The 12067-nt window shown below is 39.9% G+C and overlaps 1 protein-coding gene across 2 annotated transcripts; it reads right to left on the reverse strand.

Moving 5' to 3' along the window:
* Nucleotides 1–1664: 1664 nt before the first annotated feature.
* On the reverse strand, nt 1665–3564 carry otx2b (orthodenticle homeobox 2b). Of its 2 annotated transcripts, none has more exons than XM_053335651.1 (3): nt 3468–3564; nt 2897–3048; nt 1665–2291 (listed from the first exon to the last, which is right to left on the reverse strand). In XM_053335651.1, exons 1-3 carry the CDS (start codon nt 3562–3564, stop codon nt 1665–1667), a joined length of 876 nt encoding a protein of 291 aa, XP_053191626.1. The 2 variants fall into 2 exon arrangements, with proteins under 2 accessions (XP_053191626.1, XP_053191625.1); XM_053335650.1 differs by having other exon boundaries at nt 2897–3069; nt 3465–3564.
* Between the last annotated feature and the right edge of the window lie 8503 nt (nt 3565–12067).

Raw genomic sequence — 12067 nt, forward strand, 5'->3', positions numbered from 1 at the left:
CCCAACAAAAACTGTGGGATAAACTGTGACCCCATACACATTTATCTCTTTTTTTTTTCGTTAAAAGAGCTCATCCTCATCATTTGAATATTTTTCTTAGTTTGGATGTATTTTAATGAGCATCGGATAGAAAACAGACGATTGCAGTTTAATTTATTGATCATCTCAGATATCAGTTGGAATAACTAATGCTGCATGAGGGCAGAGAGTTTGACAGATTAGGATTATTACGCTAATTATTGATTATATGATTAGCACACGATGCACTATTGCTACTCTCCATTTGGTGCTCATTAAGTGTGGATTTCCTTCATCCCTCTAAAAATTGCATTTAATGATAAGTCTAAAATATCCGCAAAAATACTGCAGTAAGTTTGTTTTTTGCCCTCCATTTTTTATTGAAGAATCATAATGTAACCTAGTGATTTCGTTGCAAAATTATTTTTAATACTTTAAGTGTCACCTTGTCAAAGAAAAAAAAACCCAAAAACCCCGCAATTAATGTTTCACACACTGCCATATTCAATGTGTTCACTCTCCATTTTCTCTCTCCAACACACACACACGCATACACACACACACACTCAGTCACTCACGCACACACACTCACGCACACACAGATCGTCTCTTGATGAAAGAGTAAGCTCACAGGACCTTTATTCATGTCTTTTCAGCGGTGAGGTCACACCATCTTTGGAGCCAGTAAAGGATCCACAATCACCGTGTGTTGAGATCAATGGAAGGGGGAGGTGGGGGTGGTGGGGGGAGCAAGTGTGGAGCTCTCAGCAGCCGAGAGTCTTTTCCAGTATCTGGCTAACCCCTTGATTATTACTACCATGTACTTGGAAAAGTCTCGTCTCTCTTTGTGACGCCCGGCAATTTAACCATTAGCATCTTTTTATCGTGGTTCAAAAAAAGTTAGAAATCTATTAAAATCACAGCAGAGAGTCTGATGCGAGGGGGGCTCACAAATTGCATACAATACAACAGATCACAGTTTCGAAGGCTAGCACAGATAAAAAAAACACATATGTACCATTTATATAAGACACACACTGATTGTCTCTTAGAAACTACATATTGATTCCTTATAAACACTTTTTTTTCTTAAATAAAGTAGTGCATCCATGTCCACACACCATCCTCATCAACGTGTCTCTTTGCCAAACAGGTCGGCAAAGTTGTGGAAGAAGCTTAAAGGAGGTCTGTCCATCCCGAGCACTTCACAAGAAGATTGAACGTGAGTTTTGTTCTTGGATAAACATTAGTTCCGTGGCTGTGGGTGTTACTTTTTCTTTGAGAGTCCGCTCTGTGTCGTCCTCAACAGGTGTTTTTACGCATAGAGGCACACACTGACAGACATGGACGAGGGGCTACAACCTGTGAATGAATGGTGGGGTGAGGGGGTGGGTGGGTGGGGGGGTGGGGGGGTCTCTTTGCCAGTGCTAAAATAAATTAAACCTCTCCTCTAAGAGGACCGAAGAGCCATCATGCCAAACAAAAAACAAAACAAAAAAAAAAACAACTCGAGGCCCCTGAGAGCCCTGCCTCACAGAGCACGGCTCACACTTTAACCAGTCTTGTGTGTTTTATTGAGGGATGGCAGCGCTGCGTCTGATGTGATCGTCACTGTTTGTGCACTTTATGACAGGCGATTGCTCTGTTCACAGGACCTGAAATTTCCACGAGGAAGTTTGATCCTTATAATCCAAGCAATCGGCATTGAAGTTCAGCTTCCACGACGCCGCTTGGTCCTTATAATCCAAGCAGTCTGCTGTGGAGTTGAAGCCCAGGCCGGACGTCCCGTAGCCCTGGGTGGAGAGGGACGCCGGGGACTGGTTCAGATGGCTTGTCACTGCGTTTGTGCTCATTGGACTGAGAGTCGAGCCCGGGCCTGACAACTGGTGGTGCATGGGAGTGAGGTAAGAGCCGCAGTCCATGCCACTGAAGTAGGATGTCGAGCCGGCGTAGCCCTGGCTGTAACCCGAGGCCTGGGTGTAGGTCATGGGATAGGACCTCTGCATGCAGGAGGAGGAGGTAGACAACGGATCTGAGAGCGGAGAGATGGACGCCGGGCTCCAGATGGACACTGGGGCGGCGGTGGTGGTGGAGATGGCGGGGACTGTGGTGGTGCTGGTGGGGGGTGTGAACTGCCCACTGGCGCCACTCTCTGAGCTCACTTCTCGGGTTGGGGAACTTTTCTTTTTGGCAGGTCTCACCTTGTTCTGGCCCCCGTTCTGCTGCTGCTGCTGCTGCTGGCGACACTTTGCCCGCCGGTTCTTAAACCAGACCTGAAAAAGTCACATCATTTCTCTTTATTATAACTTCATTACAACCCAGTATTTAAGATCAGATTAGATTTTCTCATTTTCTTTTTTTTTTATTGAAGAGGTGAAAATATGAGATGATTCGTTTCATTCTTTTTCACTCCAAAATCATCATTTTTCTAGAATTTTTTCTCAAACAAAGTTACAATATTTTGGTACCAGTGGACTGATCCGCCTCATTTCATTTACCAAAATCTCCAAACAGAGGTCTATCCTTAAGTGGAATTATCTCACCCCACTGGCAAGTTTTACACTTGATTTAAGGAAGACAAAATGCTAAGCTTTAGATATTCTGTCAGTCACGGGTTAAGAATAGTATTTCGTGCAGTGCAGATATAAAATGTATTTTAACAACATTTTTAATTCGATGTCTTTTTATTTTTCACATTGTTAAATCTGAAAAATAGTTTAAATAATCAACAATTGGTCACTACAACCTGACATTATGTCCACTTTTGCGTTGACGTTTTTCAAAATAAAGGAACTGTCCAGATTTTTTTTTTTCATATTTAAAATATTCAACGATATTTAATCATTTTCAAACATGGCAGATGCTCTGGTCAACTCACCTGTACACGGGATTCAGGTAGATTGATTTTCAGCGCCACCTCTTCGCGCATGAATATGTCCGGGTACCGAGTTTTGGCGAACAACGCCTCCAAAACGTCGAGCTGAGCGCGCGTAAAAGTAGTCCTTTCTCGCCTCTGCTTCCGTGGCGTCGCTGCAAGTACAAAGGCAAATTAAATGATGTGAATGTAAATAAATAAATCATGTTGGTACTTATGCTTGAAAAAATACTTAAAAAACAAAGGCAGTAATATAAGTCAAAGAATATTGTTGGCGTAATTACGCACGAGTCTAGAAAGATGCAGGTGCCGGTGACAAATTTAAGCATTTTACATATTTTATAGTCTAATGAGCCCAAACTAAATGCAGATCACCCATAGCGAGACAATCTAACAAATCTGCCAATAATTTAATCAGAAGTCACATCAAAATTAAATATCACAAGACATTTCATTTCTTATATAATATGGTGTTACATATTATTATCATGAGTGGGTTTGGATGGTAGTGTCTGTTCACCAGAATCATCCCTCCCCCTCATTACTCTTGATTCTTCAAAAAGTTGAAACCCACCTGGATAGCCCACCGATGGATGCAAAAGGTCCATTCCGGAAGTAGTTAAGCTCAGGCCATTGACTGTGTAAGGTGGTTGCTTTAGATACGACATCATGCTAATGTTTGTCTGTGGGCTGAAGTTGGAGAAAATTTTGAAAATGGATGGAGCCTCTGAGGTATACTTGGTGTCCTCTGTTCGCCGCGTGGTCCGAGTTATACCGGGCACCTGTTCCGAAACACGAGAAGAAGAAAAGACATCGATGAAGAGATATTAGGTCCGTTTGCATGGCGCTGTCGGGAAAATGAGCCCTCTCCAAAACGCACGGCGCTCTTCAAAAAGCACCAACCACATCTCCAGCTGTCCTCATCTCGACTAGCCCCCCTCCTCCCCCTCCACACACACACACACACACACACACACACACACCGGTAGGCTATAATTGCAACAAGTCACTTGAAAGTTCTTTTTTTTTTTTGTCACCGCTTCCTGTTGTACAATTAAATAAATATGTGTAGCTTTAACTGACATGTACTTCTCAAGATAAACTATTTAAAAATGACCTCACCCTTTACCACACTGTCAAGTTTATATGCATTTGGCTTTCTAGTTGAATGACGTATGTAAATGTGAAGAAAAAATCAATGGGATGTGAAGATGAAATTGAATTGATGTTACTTAAACGTGAATTCAGGTCCATTCTATTTAATAAAGTGCAAGCAGAATAATCATCTCTCAGACCTAATTCCTTGTACATTTTTAGGAAATCCTGAATTAAAAAAAGACTTCAAGATTGGCGTGAAATTTTAAAGCAAAATACATTGAAATGTATTTAGATTTTTAACTTTAAAAGTATTGTTTTACGCATGGAATCCTTATTTTAATGTATTTTTTTTAAAGACGTGCTTTTTGAAGACTTGACTGTCCTCTCAGTTCTTTAAACAGAGATAAACCTGCTCTGTGCTGTTGATTGGTAAATGCGTGATTGCTGTCACTTCAACTTCAGTGACCCTCACCCGCGTTATCCCCACTGTGCGTCTTGATTAGTTGCATTTTTTCCCCTTCAATATCCAACGGTTTTAACCCCCTCATCCCAATCTGTCACACTTAAAAACAGACCCGTCTACCAGTTGCACACACCCGCTCAATAGTAATTACCCTGTCCGAGAATTAATTACGATAAATGTTGTTTTTTTTTTCTGTTGATGAATTAACGAGATAATCCGAGTGGCATCTAACTGCAGCTGTAGTGTGTTGTGATTACAGTCCAAAGTGCTCCAGTCCCCTGAAATGATGCAACAAATCAAACACTGCATTTGACTTTTATATTTACTCCAAGTTCACGTTTTGCCGTCTTCATTTATTTAATCTGATATGAATAATTATCAGCACTTTGTAGAGAGAGAGAGAGAAAAAAAATGAAAGAGTTGTTGAATTAAATTTTTATAAATGTTCATTAAATGGAGCTAAACTCACCATTTAGACGCATAAATACAACCTGTCACCAGAGCCTCAAAACCATGAGTGTAACATATCAAATGTGACATGTTTGTTTATTGTCCTCTAAATTAGAAACCAGCACACAGAGACAAGGCCCCGAAACATTATTCGATAGCATAGCAGGCCTTCTAGTTCCTTATTTCCTTCAGCGTAGGTTTCACTTTTACGCATCCACAATTAACCTTTGTTCTGTTGCATTAAAACGTCTCCAAATTCCCGTTGAGGAGAAAGCTGTGCGAAATAAATGAGGATTTATTTTAAACTGCAAACTTCGCTCAGTGAATATGGACTCGGTGCCCTCGGTTGGCAGTGCTGGATTCACTCAGTGAGAGTGGGAAATATGTCAAATATGAGCTGCTGGAAACATTTAATTACGACGAAAATTATCTGTAATGTCTGAAAAGCTTAAATGTGTCTTCATTGTCTCTATCTGACTCATTTATAATGTTACTTGCATCAGTTTTGCACCACTGATCGGGTGCTCTATGTCAACTATGTGTGCTCGCCAAGATTTACGGCAATCTACAAGAGTTTGGTGACTTATGGTCTCTGTATTCTCCATAATTAAAAATAATGAATACAATTAAATTAAACGAGAAGTGATGAGAATTAGATTGATCTTCATGTTCACTGTGATGCCAGTTAACAGCCTGAACCTTTTACACTGGCATTTCTTTAAGTGTGTTCATAGTTTTTATTCCAGCAGTAGTATCATAGTTATAGTTAAAACGCTTTATTTCCTCAATTGTATAAAATGATGTAGTAAGCTTTGATATGTGCTTTAATTGCAGGTATGATTTTTCCACAAAGCTTCCAATTTCTGATCGGGATTCTAAATTTCGATATAGGATGGTAGTAGCTGTAATAATACCAATAATAGTAATAATATGAACAATTATAACAAAAATATGTATTGTTATTTGTATTATTATAATGAAGGCAAAACGTACCGTGTTATTGGCGACTGGAAAGTTCTTTGTCTGCTTGGTTTCCTCCAGGAGAAATAATTAAACTGTACAGATCAACGACGTCCTGCTCGATCAAAAATACACAAAACCAACCAAAAGTAGAAGCAGAAGCAGAAGAAGAAGCAGCAGTCTTCAGAAGCAGAACAGCAGTGCGGGTAAAAGTTAAAGGTGGAGCGCCTGCATCAGGTTTGGAAGTGGTGCAGCAGCGGCGGAGTGATGCAGGAGGAGGCTGCATGTACGCCTTTAGGATTTGTTGGTGTGTTGTGAGTGAAGTGGTTTGAGTTGGATTTTGTACAAACTGCCAGCCAATAGGAGCCGCAGGACTGAGCTGAGGTCTGTCTCTGTCTCCGTCTCTCACACTGGTGGGGAGGATTTTTTTCCCCCCTCGTTTTTTTTCCCTTTTTTTTTTTTCAGGGAAACAAATGTCTCCAGCTACTTTTTTTGACGCACGGTCCTCAGCCAATGGCAGCGAGAGAGCGACTGACAACATCCCCATCCCACCGCAGAGAAGAGGTACGTTGATGATAAATAAACGCACGTCTGCCGATGGGTCATGAGGAGTGGAGTTTAAACCGAGGAAAAGTCCGTTTTCTTCTATTTTTTAATATATTTGATATCAGACATCGCTGTTGCCAAATGGGGCATTAAACTGAGATAAGTTATTTTTCAAAGACTTTTCATGTGCGAGGAGGGGCTCAAATAAAAGGTTATCTAAAATAAAATGTATTTATAGTATATTAATGATGGAAATACACACTCTTTCTACTTCTAAAATAGCTTATAGTGCATCACTTGTCTTCATTGAAGTCATCTCAAAATCACCACAATGTTTTATTTCTAATTGTGAAAAGTTGCAGCAATAACAACGCATCTTAACATTGGATTACACACTTCTTGATACATCTTAACGAAAATAAAGTGTGACTAATACTAATTATAGCTGTTATTTTGAGAAAAAAAAGATTTAAAACAGGAAGGAAAAAAAACATCTGTGACAAAAAGAGAGAGGGTAAAAAAAAAAAAAAAAAATCGCCAGGGCACTCCATGTGAAAGCTGCACCGTCCTCTCACATTCCAGCGCGTCGCAAAAAAGGGGATTTAGAGAGACTTATTTCCTTAAAACTGTCCTCCCAGCCACACAGCCAGCCAGTCTGCTCCCATCAGCCTGATACAGGCCTGCACCAAAAAAGAATCACCCAGAATATTTACAGGGGAATTCCCACCGAGAGGGACCGAGCAGCCGGCGGACTCTTTCTGGCACACCGGGACCTGCAGTGTGCAAACACCCAGAGATGAGGAAGGATGAATGGAAGGAGAAAAAAAAAAGGTTGATACAGGACGGGGCTGCAGTTGGCGACAAGACACTTAGTGGTGTCAGCAAGGGGAAGATGTGAGAGAAGATGAGAGACAGCTCTTTATATGAAGGTAGGCCTATTTTATTTACTATTTTATTTATAAGAGAGTACATTTTTTGCAGGTTTGGTGTTGTGTTGTGTATGACATTGTAATAGCCCATATTAATAATAACAATAAGATAATAATAATAATAATAATAATAATAATAATAATAATAATAATAATAATAATAATAATAACAAGGATGTTAATAATAATAGCAGCTTTAAAAAAAGTAGTTCTTTTTAAAGGCTGTAGTGCAAGATTCATCTTGTGTCACATTTACTGGAGGACCTACAAGCTGCAAGGGACAAATAAGCCTCGGCTACGTCACTTGAATTTTGAACCTGCGTGCCCATCTCAAAATAATATGCCGAGGGTTTTTGTCACGGCTTGGTAAATGTATCATCTTAAGAGGCTTTGTGCAACACCTACACACACACACACACACACACACACACACACACACACACACACACACACACACACACACACACACACTAACATTGACACTGACACACACGCACACCCCCCCCCACACACACACACACACTGCGCGCTTGCACGGACACACCCGCTCACTTCAAACAGATTGGAATATTGATTTAGATTTATAAACACAGGCAGACGGTGGGTTTTTATGAATCGTGGTTTTGCCTCCTTGTGGCTGGTGCGGAAGGCCAGAGTCAAAGGTGCAGCGGCAGCCTGACGAGGCTCACACACTTAACTCACACTGACACACAGCATACATACATCAACTTCACAAACTCAGTGACATGTCTTTTGACAGATTTCGATCGGCTGTATGGATCATAACTGTGGATTTTTTTCAACAAGCAGAGGAGCAGAGATCTCGTCTCAGCTGAGGAGAAAGTTTTGCTACAAGTCTGATGGTTTGGAGGAATGGAGCTGCAACACCTCCAGGTATCCTAGTTTTTTTAAAACATTTCAGTGTTTATTTGTGTTTTTATATTACTATTTTGTTTTCTATTACAATGGAAATAGTGCAGTCAATTCATAATAATCTCGCCTTTTTCATGTTGATTCAAATCTTTGTGTAATAAATTCATGTCACATAGCAGCTTTAAATGGGACTGAGGAGCAGGTTATGGGAATGGATGTTAAAATATTTTGCTGTTTACTTTTTTTGACCATCACAGAGGTCACAGTTTAGCTCTCTCACGTGTGTGGCTGTGGACAGACTCCTTGCCGAACAGTAAAAAAAAAAAAAAAAAGTAAAACTAATAAAAAATCATATTTAGCGCAGGCTTAAGTTCATCCTTATAATTAACCCTCATCATAAACACCTGCAGCTCTCTAAAATATTTTATACCATTTTACTTTCACGTTGTGCCTAACACTGACTTTTATAGCCTCAAAAGTTGACAGAGGATAATCAACTTACAGGTAGAAACTAAATCTTTTAAAACATGTGAAAGCTTCCTCATATTTTTGCAGCTGCATGATAATGCATCCTAACGCGAGACTTTTTTTTAAATGCCGCGTGGAAAATCATGACGTCTGCTGCTGTTATCTGATAGATCTCACCGTTTAAATTGCTAAATAATTTATTAAATTGTAAAGCCAGGCCCTCCGCAGGGACTTTGTATCTTAAAAGGACGTTTAAAGGGAGAAGGAGTTAAACGCCTCTGGCGAGCAGCGCTCCCACTGACTCCCGGCTAATTGACGACGACGGCTTTTATCTCCGCCTCTGCTACACTCAACCTGAGGGTGAGGATTTCACTAGGCCTGCTCCAACCTGTGATTTCCACCATTTAATGCGTAGCCTATACGTCTTTTCAAAGAAAGTGCACAAGCCTAGATGTTTGACCTCCTGTGTGATAGCCTTGAAAGGAAAATCGTGTTATAAGATTGGATAATTAATGGCCAGACAGCCCCTCTTTTTCTCCCGCCTGTGCACCTTATCCAGACAGTTTAAAGAAAACAACCAATAAATAAATGTATGATTTTAAAATTAAATGGAACAAATAATGCAGCATTTATGTATTAGCTCACAGATGTTATTTGTGGGGAATTGAAGCAGAATATTTACTTCACATCATACATACATACATACATACATCTTCTAAGTGTGCAGGCAGCTTTTCCTCTCCTCTGCCTCCTTCTCTCCTTGTTTGATATTCGCATGGCTGAATATGAGGAATGTGTTGGTGGAATTCATTCTGAGCTTAAAAAGGAGACAGAAAAAAAGGAATAAAATCCAATAAAGTCAGTTTATAAGGAGAGATTCTGATCATTTGTAATGTTAAAAGCCTTTTTCTCTGCTTGTAAAGTTAACTTACTTCTTTCTGCTTTTTTTGCAACAAAACAGTTGAAAGACTTTACCATTTCATATTGCTTTAGTTAGCCTTATTAATCTTTTTCTCCTCTTTTTATTTGTGCAACACTGTTATTATAAATACTGCAAACATCAATTAAGACCTTCACACATTTTAAACTTAGTCCACAGAATCACATATTTCTTGTTGTTATTTTGACAGCAAAATTTAAACCTTCACACAATAAAAAAAATATTTATTTAATTTAAGTTCACGTGTGTGTACAGCTTGACGTGAAGCTGATAAAATGACTGAGGTTAACATCCTTTATTTATTGTGGATAGATTCACTGTGTGTGTTTATGTTTGGTGGTGAGTGTGTGTGGGAGAGACAGAGAGAGAGATGAGCTCAAGTAGGATAATCACAAGCTGTATTTTAATTAGCCCGGCAGGTTTGATGGATACATTGCCGCCGCTGCTGTTGCTGTTGCTGCTGCTGTTGCTGCTGCTTTGCAAAAAAAAAAAAAGGTGCACCGTGTAGTGAGCGAGATGTCTAAACAGAGGGCTTTTCCCCACGCAGTTCCCTTATCACAAAGGAGCTAAACCTTTGTGTAATGTAACATGTAACTGACCCCAGAGGTCATCAAAACACATTAAGAGTCCTCCCCAGGGATTAAAAGGGGGAGAAACCCCATTCAATGTCAGTTTGAGAAGAGTTTACTGACTTAGAGGCACCCAGACTAATTCACAAGATGACTCTGGATTTTATCTCTAATTATTAACAATGTTACACATGCATATTGGTTCAAAAATGAGCTTCTAGTTTTTTTTTACTTTTATAAGGAAAAAACTGTGCTGATCATGAAATTATGTGCTTTTCAGATTTCTATGTTCCTTCAAAATGTGTTGTCTCTCTAATGCTGTGTGGCTTTGTATGTGTGTGTGTGTGTGTGTGTGTGTGTTTGTTTGCCAAGTTTGCTCTTTCCATTAATATGACATGCCTTTTAATTAGTGCCATAATTGTTTGTGTTGTGTTTGCGCAGGAGTTCGCCGACAAACAAACGGATGCAATTAAACACACTCGCCTTCAGATCATCAATGAGGAGGCAAAGTCAAGACTGGTGGAAAACCGACAAGGACAAATATAAGGCGGGAGGGGGAAGTGTGCGTGTGTCCTGCTGCCTCAAGGTTAACACTGACTGAGTGACTGGACCGTTTCCACAAGACACATTGCTTAGATACTTTTTACACAACTTGGCATAACTCTTAATTCATGTTATATTTTGGCATAAGTGCTGAAGTTGATTTATTATGATGTTTCTGTTTCATCTCTGCCTCAACACTGTTTTTGAAAATAATTAAAAATTGATTTGTAAATAAAGACATCTATGTTGATATCATTGTCAAACCTCCACCCTGCTCTCCTGCATCCTTTCCACCTCTCCACCTTAACCATCAGTAGGCTTCCTCTCTGTGTGTGCTGAGGTGTCTGCATGGCGTGGTAAAACCTGCCCTGCAGACCGGACCTCTCAAGTCTTCAAAGGAGGAAGAACTCAATGTGGGGGATTTGTTCAGGCTTATTTGGTAACCTAGGATTTGAATTGGATTCTGGGAGGCATTCATAACACATTTTGAAAATGTTACATTGTGCGATTTTGTGTGTAATCCCCATAATAAATTTTAGAAATGGTCACAGCACTTGCACAACTGTGACTATTTATGATTTATCAAATGGTTTTCTTGTCTTGCCTCTCGGGGGGCTGAGGTGAGTGTTGCCGGTGGGATACGAGACCATCTCAGTCATTTGGAGAGCCGGTGAAGAGTTGATGCTTCCGTTTTAACCTTTTCTCTCAACACTGTTTTGTTTATTTGACCTGCATATATGATAGGGTCAGCCACAATGCTTCCAGAGGGATTCTCACAGACCCCCCAATAGCACTGGAGCATTACAACCTCTAGTGGATTAAACCTCCCTGAGAGAAGGGTTAGAGTACATGCACAAACTCTCTTTCTCTCTCTCTCCCCCCCTCTCTCTCTTTCTCTCATTCAAACACACACACACACACACACACACACACACACACACACACACACACACATACATATACTTTATTAAATTCTTCTCAAAGCACAGTGATCTATTAATAAAGCTGTACTCTTTTCTCTGGGTTGTTCCATAATGTGCATCAATACAATTAAGTGTCAAACTGTTGGACAACATAATTTTATCTTTGTTGAAAAGTATCCTAAATAATATGCACCTGAGTCTAATTTTAAAGACCCGCCCAGAAAAGTAAAAATATTGTGCTTTAAAATAATTATTTTTATGTACTTTGTTACCATTACCTTGTTAAAAAATACATCTACTCATTCTCCCTCACTGAAAACTCAACAATCATTGAACTGGAGGCTTCAAGTTCCTGCATCACACTTGTGTAATTTGCTCACTGAGCCATGATTGGCTGATTGACTCCCAAACT

Source organism: Scomber japonicus, chromosome 16 (genome assembly GCF_027409825.1).
Source record: "Scomber japonicus isolate fScoJap1 chromosome 16, fScoJap1.pri, whole genome shotgun sequence".
Taxonomy (NCBI): Eukaryota; Metazoa; Chordata; class Actinopteri; order Scombriformes; family Scombridae; genus Scomber; species Scomber japonicus.

What these genes read in the sequence shown, in the direction of transcription:
- otx2b (XM_053335650.1), bottom strand. Translation starts at nt 3,564, where the DNA reads ATGATGTCGTATCTAAAGCAACCACCTTACACAGTCAATGGCCTGAGC. An exon ending in ATCGGTGGGCTATCCAGGTG is followed by an intron (nt 3,070 to 3,464) that starts GGTTTCAACTTT and finishes TTCACATCATTT; the next exon opens with AATTTGCCTTTGTACTTGCA. An exon ending in TACCTGAATCCCGTGTACAG is followed by an intron (nt 2,292 to 2,896) that starts GTGAGTTGACCA and finishes TGACTTTTTCAG; the next exon opens with GTCTGGTTTAAGAACCGGCG.